The sequence below is a fragment of the Schistocerca americana genome, chromosome X, assembly GCF_021461395.2.
Source record: "Schistocerca americana isolate TAMUIC-IGC-003095 chromosome X, iqSchAmer2.1, whole genome shotgun sequence".
Classification (NCBI taxonomy): domain Eukaryota; kingdom Metazoa; phylum Arthropoda; class Insecta; order Orthoptera; family Acrididae; genus Schistocerca; species Schistocerca americana.
The window spans coordinates 562,222,238-562,231,108 of NC_060130.1; the positions used below are offsets into that span (position 1 = coordinate 562,222,238).

An 8,871-nucleotide genomic window follows, 5' to 3' on the forward strand; every position below is an offset into this window, starting at 1 on the left:
GGTGACAGTGTCGATCGCAGGATGGATCTTTTTTGATGTCGTCTTAAATGGCTGTATGTATGTTATTCTGTGACTGCACGCGCACGCGCGCGCCCTTGTTTGTGTGTATTTTTGTGATTTGTGTGTGTGTTTGTTAGCGACTATTTGTGTGTTTGTGTGTGTGTGTGTGTGTGTGTGTGTGTGTGTGTGGTTGTGTGAGAGAGAGAGAGAGAAAGAGAGAGAGAGTGAGGGAGAGAGAGAGAGAGGGGGGGGGGGTCAGGGAGAGAGAGAGAGAGAGAGAGAGAGATGGAGGAGGGATTGGGAGAACAAAAGAAACGGAAAAAAGAGAAAATAGAAAGAAAGCTTCTATTAAACTTTCTGAATAGTAATTGAATCCAGAGAAATGACAGCTGGCATTTTAGGGACACTGGCAGAACGAAAGAGGCGTTTAACAGAGAGGTGTAAAAAGTAACTTTTGCATGTTTCCAAGGCTGCCACTACACAGCAGATAGTAAGTAATAATAATAAGAAGGTTCCTGCACCCTTAAAGACAGTGATGACGACGACATAAATGATGTTGCAGAAGTCTGATGTTGATGTGTCCTGGCCTCCGGTTCCATTGCACTCTGGCTGTACGGGCGCTTTAGAACCCAGTCTGGCTTCATCCATCGTCACATCACATTTTTCGATTGGTTGTATAAAACTAAATTCTGGCAGCTTTCCTCCAGGTACTTGGACGCATCCAGCAGTGCTCCTGAATGGCAAAAAAGTGAAGGGATTAACGCATCGACGGGAAACTCTAAACGTCCTTTACACTTTCTATAAGTAACACGTACGTAACAGTTGCATAAAACCATACAAGTATGAGAAGAGACAATAATCAAACACTAAAAATTTCGGCAAAGCACGTCAAGAAAATAAGGTACATTTTATGACTTTGTCGAGTTAAGGTAATAAATGAAGTACGTATTTCTTGTTTGAATCAAAACGGAAAAAAACCACGAACTTCCGCATAAGGCTACAACTGGTTTCATGTTGAAAAATAACTACTAAGTTTAAATATTGTAATTTTTCCGAAATACTTATCGAATATAGTGGAGTGAAACGCTGTTGAACTTGTGTCTTTGACATCTACGATGTGGGAGCAGACATTGCTAAAGTTACATTTGACAAAGCGTTGTTTATAATTATATCAACGTACTGAATATAGCTATGAAAAGTTTATTGATACCATTTATTGATGAATTTCTTACTACTAATCTGGATGAAAACTAAACTATGATGTCTTTAACGTTCATTTAAATATTTGCTATGAACAGCTTAGTTGGATCACTGTGCGTAGCATTTCTGATGATACGTACGTATAAGATAGTTCAAACTTCGGAAATGATGATACTGAGTTGTGGTCTAGCAGGAAAATTTCAAAGAAAATTGAGAGAACTCTACACAATAATGCAGCAATTAATTAAATCTTTACTGGAGCGAATGTCTCAGAATCTTGCATTTGGTCGCACCGGACTGGATTTCGAGTACTTCATCCGGAATTTCAGTATTACCTGTGCAAAAGCCTACGATAACAAGTAGGGCCATTATAAACTACCAAAATTTTTCAACTACTCACTCAGTTTGAAGATCAGCAAGTTCATATTGGGAATCAGAATCAGTGGAATAGCCGTCACTTGTGATAGGTGGTCCATACATGGTATGAAAAGCTGAAACACAAGACAGCATATAAGTGTGCATGTTAAATTCGAAATACATGTACATTTATAGCGTTATAATTCCTAGACAAAACTGTTGAAATTCAAGAACTCCTAGCAAAACATTATCAAAAATTAAGAGTTGTTTGCGTTGTTACAGGTAAGATGTTGACGTTCGCCTCTTCATGTGCAACATTTAGCAAGTCAGTGACTCAGTTATAACGGTAGTCTGTAGATTCTGAGTTCGGTCTCAATAAAAACTGTAAATATGTACACTTTCGCGGTCTGTGTCAATCTCATTAAAAATCCTTGTGACTGTACTGCCGTCTCATCTCACGAAATGCTTGACAGCTAAAGTACTCAAAGAGACAGAGGTTTCGGCTTTGTCAGTATTTTAAGTATTTTACAAGATAACGGACCTGTATACCCAGAAGGATTCCAATGAGCGCAAAAGAATCTATCGTTGACGAATATTGGTTGTTAATGCTTAATTGAAGAATTCTGTTCAAAACTCTTAAAATAATGAATAATAATAAGTGCTGTTTCTGTCGGCAATCTTTCAACTACTAATTTTTTGTCGTAGGATGAAGTGTGTCCTATATGGTCTGGAGACATCTTACTCACTAGAACAGTAAATAGCTGTCCGTGTATTTATCTTTACACTTTTGATTAAAAAAATATTAAATGATCATGTGGCAGTGTTGGCTGGGAGGCCCCATCCTGGAAGTTCGGCCAGTTCATTTCAGTCGACGCCGCATTGGGCGACTTGTGTGCCGGTGATGAGTATGAAACACCCAGTATACAAGCGTAGAAAATCTCCAACCCGGCCGGGAATCGAACCTGGGCCCGCTGCATGAAAAGTAAGAACTTTACCATTCAACTACGTAGGCGGACTACACTTTTGACAACCAGCCCTAACAAAAGCCGAAACAAGTGGACAACATCAGTTGCCAGTCCATCACGTATCAGTTGAGGAATTCTGTGTAGCTGCCACAGCTATAGTCAACACTAGATGAAAGAAGTTGAAGAGGAGCACCGAATAGAAGCAATAAGGAAGTAAAAGTAAACGGTCGTTTCAAATAATGCAGATATTTTTTGTGCAGGTATCATCAATCACAGTTTTTGCAAAAAAAACAAGTGTTCTGTTTCAGATCTATATCCTTGCATTTCGTTTCCAATTTAAAATGCATTTCTTAGATTGTCTGTCCTGTTAACTGCAAACAGTAATGAAGATGACGGGCTACGTGAGACGACATATGACTGTAACATTTAGTAAATACCATTGATTCTTAACTATACTAAAGCTCTCCAAAAGGTGTTACATAAATCAGAATACAGACCAAACCGCTACTTCTGTTTTTAGAAGAAACCTGAAAAACGGAAGAAGCGGCTAATTATTAAAATCTATGAAGCAACGTCACTATATGAAACACTTCATGCAGCCATCATTGTCGAGTTGAGAGCCAGTGAAAAGGTAATCTTACCTAGCAGAAGTAGAATGATAGCGCTGTACTCCATGTTTCTAACCAGATGAATGGCAAATAACCGGAATACAACTGCGCTGCTCGGCGATCGGCACAAGAATGACACGGGTCACTGGTGAGCTTCGCTGCGGCGCTGGAGCGCTGGCGAGGGATCCCCACTACGGTAGCTGCTGGAGATAACGTCGCCGACGGCGACGCCAGTTCCATCTTTTGGCAGATATGGGAGTCAATATGCTGACGGAGCATTTTTCAACTGCTAATGACTTTGCAATATGGTGCTATCAATACGTTTTGTTGTTAGAACTCTAACAAGAGGAAAATGGTAACTATGACGGAATAATCAATTATTCATAATATACGAATGAGAGACATACTTAGTCACCTCTGGAAAGACTTTGAACAGAAGTTGATTAAATGAGCTGAATTTACGATGAATTTTGATGAATTACACTTTTGTCCACGTTGAATCCCTTACTTTCGATTTCTTTCAATAACCTATAAAACTTCAAAGAGAAATCCCGTAGTTTCCCTCTTACTGACAGATGTCGAAACGTGGATCTTATTTAAATTCTCTAGAACATCTTAATTTCTCAGTGAGGGAAGATATGAATTACAGTGAAGCGTCAAAGAAACTGGTTTTCAAATACAGAGATATGTAAACAGGCAGAATGCCGTGCTGCGGTCGGCAATGCCTGTATAAGAAAACAAGTTTTTGGTGCAGTTGTTAGGTCGGTTACTGCTGCTACAATGGTAGATTATTAAAATTTAAGTGAGTCTGAACATGGTGTTATAGTCAGTGCACGAGCGATGGGACACATCATCTCCGACGTAGAGATGAAGTGGGAATTTTCCCGTACGACCATTTCACGAGAGTATCGTGAACATCAGGAATCCGGTAAAAAGTCAAATCTCCGACATAGCTGCGGCCGGAAAAAGATCCTGCAAGAACGTGACCAACGGCGACTGAAGAGAAAAGTTCAGCGTGACAGAAGTGCAACCCTTCCGCAAATTGCTGCAGTTTTTAATGCTGGGCCATTAACAAGTGTGAGCGAACCAGTCAACGATACGTCATCGATATGGGCTTTCGGAGCCGAAGGCCCACTCGTGTACCCTTGATGACTGCTCGACACAAAAGCTTCACGCCTTGCGCTGGAAACATGTTCCCTGGTCGGACGCGTCTCGTTTCAAATAATATTGAGCGGATGGACGTGTAAGGTATGGAGACAACCTCATGAATCCATGGACACTGCATGTGAGCAGGGGACTGTTCAAGATGGTGGAGGCTCTGCAATGGTGTGGGGCGTGTGCAGTTAGAGTGATATGGGATCCCTGATACGTCTAGATACGACTCTGACAGGTGACACGTACATAAACACCCTGTCTGATCCTCTGCATCCATTCATGTCTATTGTGCATTCCGACGGACTTGGACAATTCCAGCAGGACAATGTGACACCCGACAAGTCCAGAATTGCTACAGAGTGGCTTCAAGAACACTCTTCTGAGTTTAAGCACTTCCGCTGGCCACCAAACTCTCCAGACATGAACATTATTGAGTATATCTGGGATGCCGTGCAAGGTGCTGTCCAGAAGAGCTCTCCACCCGCTCGTACTCTTATTGATTTATAGACAGCCGTGTGGGACTCATGGTGTCATTTGCCTCCAACACTACTTCAGACATTAGTGGAGACCATGCCACGTCGTGGTACGGCACTTCTGCGCCCTTTCTGGGCCCTACATGATATTATACAGGTGTAAGAGCTTCTTCGGCTCTTCAGTGTAGTTTCCACTTACATACGCCACTAGTTCAAGAAAACGACAGCGCTTGCGGGCTATCTCCTACAGCTATCCTCCGATCAGCCGCGCGAGTGTTACTGCTCGAATTAATCCTGAGGAACTGTCTTTTTTACGGGGTGAGGCTCGTACGAGAGGACACACTAAATATCTCGACAACAAGTTAAATCGTCACACAGACTCCCATAAGGCTGACGTTGAAAGTGACAATCCCGGAATTGAGAAGCAGGTGAAAGATTTGAAAACAAATAATTGCCAGGTCCAAATGAAATCCCTGTATGGTTTTAAGAGAGTATATTTCGCCTCTGGCCCCTTACATAGGTAGCATTTGTCCCAAGGGAATTATTACTCTGTAGAATAGTAATTAAATGCAGAAATTTTTTTTTACCAGAATCAGTTTTCAGTAGAAAATCACTGCCGGATGCGCAGCGTTAGAGTAAACAATGTCAACACTCGGAAGAAATGAAGTACAAATAGAGAGAGAGCTTATTTCCTCATAGTCTGCAAGAGAAGGTGTCAGGAATTCCTGATTCGGCAGTTAGACAATAGTGCAGAGCAGACACAACGTAGTGATGCTCCCTATACTGACTCCCATATTCCACGAATGAAGAACCGATCTGCCCACCTACTAGCCGTTGAGCTTGGGAGCAGGGCGCCTACGTTACCAATCCTGGGCAGTACAAGTACCGCCGTACCGGCTGTGTGCTGGGTCTGCCTCCCGGGATGTCCTTCGTGTTACTACACGACATCTCGACAACCAGCAACAAAGACATGGAGATATCTGAGGCAGCTTCACTTAAAGCGAGCGCTGAGGCTCTGACAGACGTCTAGAGCCACAGGGGACTCTAGCGACTCGCCGGCTACCAGAACACCCTACAATGAGGCTGCAGCTCTGACCTCCGACAATATTGGAGCCTGTGCCTGCTAATTCCTCACCACTGACGTGATACTCTTAGCATTTGTACTAGGCAACGCTGGGAAGGAGACACAGCGAATGTAAAACTCTTGCTATTGAATGACTGTTAATTGGATGATGTCTCACTAGCACTTCGGGACGCCACAGCGCTACACCACCGCACCTCCCCTGTTTATCCTACACACAGACTGGAAGCCGCATCTGGCCGTGTCCTGCTAATTTGAACTCAGGAAGTGGTCTTCTGATGTCTTGGCACCTGCAAGTTTGGTGTCAAGAAGTGGTTCTGGCACACTGTATTTGTGTCAGAACAAGCTGCAGTCCTACACGTTTGGCCGCAGTCAAGGAGCCGTACCTGCACATCTGCAGCCATCATCATCTGTCATTAAGCAGTGTGGTGAGTGACCAATTTTTGTAGGCCTGTTTTCTTTTTCCTTTATGTTTTCAAGGGAAAGCTCTTGGGACTGACACAGAAACGCTTAGAGGCATTCTGTAGCAGAATTCATAGGCTAAACTCGCAGACTTTCGAACTGTCGCACAAGTGCAGAGGCGAATAAGGTGCTCCTGCGGGAAGCATAGAATAGAGTTTTTAGACGTATTCGTAAGGGGATGATTAGTGGATAAGTCAGGACGGGCGAGGACAAAAAACCTCAGTGTCGGTCCTCAGCTAATACAATTGCTACATAGTTACAGGAGAAAGATATTGCAACTCGGAAACGAAATGACCGTGGTGTCTTCTGCTCTGAGTTAAAGTGCTACAGGCTTAGATAAGTGGACAACGTGAGAAAGCAATGACGCCATCCACAGTGCCGTGAATGAGGCGAGGCTGGGCGTAACACGCATGGCTGCAAAGGTAGGAAGCAGGACAAGTCCAACAGAAAGAATCGTGCGCAAAACGTAATTAGGGGTATGTTGACCGTCGGATGTCATTTCCAATAAAACACTACACTGCGAGAACTTGTGCAGAGACGGATTGTTGCTTAATTGGTGCAGTAAATAATAAGAAATTTTAATTCATGGTAGACATGAGTGCACATGTAGCTGTTAGTCTTCAGCTCTTAGGTAAGAATAGAATTCATTCTCCACAGTGTAGGTTACGTGGAGTGTGTAACAATGAGGTGAAATTATTGGGGACAACACTGATCACTTTTAACCTTGCGGCTGAAAGGTTTAAGGAGCATATTCAGGTGTTACCACATTTCGGTTAGGAGTACTGAACAATTTTCGGACTAGATTTTCTGGAGAAACATGGCAGTATAATTGATCTTTCACAGCTGCTAATGAAACAATGTCGCAACGTGCACCTGTTGTGAAGGTGTTACCATCTATACTGTGTACATGTACACTAAAGGTTCATTTGCGGGATAACGTAACAGCAGGCACAGGAAAACTGATTTAGGTTAGTGAACGTACGGACTTACCTATGGATTTGTTGTGCATGGTAGAACCGTTTGCCTGCAGTGAAGAATTAAGATAAGTCCCAAATATTACTGAGACATTCGACAATCTGAGTCAACGTAAATATTTCTTGACCGTGGATATAGAGTGGCTACCAGCAACTTGAAGTAGTTCCAGAAGACCGGCTGAAGACAGCTTTTTTCACACCTTAGGGACATTACCAGTATCGTAGAATGCCGTTTAGACTGAACAACGCACTGGCTACATTTCAGAGACTCTTGGATGGAGTGCTTCAGGGACTGAAACATAAAAAGTTAATGGTGTGTCTTGATGTAGAATTTTATTTTCAAAGAATATGTGAAATGGCTGGAAGAAGTCTTTAAACGATTACAGGTAGCACACCTAACACTCAGTGCGTGTAAGTGCCATTTTGCTCAAACAGAAGTAAACTATCTCGGCCGTGTAATTAGCCAGGAAGGTGCAAGAAGTGATGCATGGTTGACATCAATGGTTCGCGATTTTGTACCGCCACAGACTACGAAACAGTTACATTCGGTTCAGGTAATTCTTATGGGAAGTTCATACGGGATTTAGCACAAATTTCCGAGCCCTAGAAACGTCTCTTAAGAAAAGGAGTGAAATTCGAGTTGTCAGCAGAGTGTCAACCGATGTTCGAAAAATTGAAAAATGCTTTGGTGTCTAGTCCTGTGTTGGTAATTCCTAACTATGAAGAGGAGTTCATCTAGTCAGTTGGTTGTTGTGTGAGCAAAATCGTAGTTAACAGGGAACATCCAGTGGCTTATGCACAGAGACAACTGAGTAAGGCCGAACACAACTATTCAATAACAGGGAAAGAAATGCTAGCTGCTATTTGCGGTATTACCTACCTTTGCTGATTTTTGTATGGGCAAAGATTTAAGGCGGTTACTGATCATGATTCCCTTAAGTGGCTGTTTGTATTGAAAGACTCTTGGAGTAGATTATCGCAGTGAGCATTGAAGCTAACAGAGCTCAATTAAGGAGAAGCAAAAGGGACAAGAGTGTCGTGCTTCTAGGCCGCAGCCACAGCTTGTTGCACCTGACGTCTTGCTGTGCAGAAATACGAGTTGCGGACTGATCGTGGTGGTTCCCGCATAGTTAAGAAACGAAGCACTGCAGTAGGCATATGGCAACCCGTTGGGCGACACAGAGCGACAGATAGGCATGTAGCCGAAAAGTTTTGGTGGAGAACCCAAAAGCGAGATGTTGAACAGTACGTAAAAGACTGAGTGTCATTTGCACAAAGAGAAAATCTTAGTCACCAGCATACACCTTTACAAAGGTTACCGGAAGCCGCAAAATCTTTTGAAATGCTTGCTTTGTGTGTTCTTGGAGAATTTAATAGGATATCAATTGGAAATACGTATATTCTAGCCATAATAGATATTTTTTTCGGTTCGTAGCAATGGCAGTAATTCCAGACCAGCAAGCGAACACAATCGCAAACGCAGTGGTTAATAATTGGGTATTAACATTTCGTGTTCCTGATACTATAATTGCAAATGAAGGAACAATTTTTTTGTCAGAGCTCTTGCAACAGTTGTGCTGCCTGCTTCGTATCTGA

At 42.7% G+C, this 8,871-nt stretch overlaps 1 protein-coding gene across 1 annotated transcript; it reads right to left on the reverse strand.

Moving 5' to 3' along the window:
• Nucleotides 1-304: 304 nt before the first annotated feature.
• Nucleotides 305-3,255, reverse strand: LOC124556794. Its single transcript, XM_047130807.1, has 3 exons — nt 3,164-3,255; nt 1,601-1,691; nt 305-733 (listed from the first exon to the last, which is right to left on the reverse strand). Exons 1-3 carry the CDS (start codon nt 3,195-3,197, stop codon nt 349-351), a joined length of 510 nt encoding a protein of 169 aa, XP_046986763.1. The 5' UTR covers nt 3,198-3,255; the 3' UTR covers nt 305-348.
• Nucleotides 3,256-8,871: the final 5,616 nt, after the last annotated feature.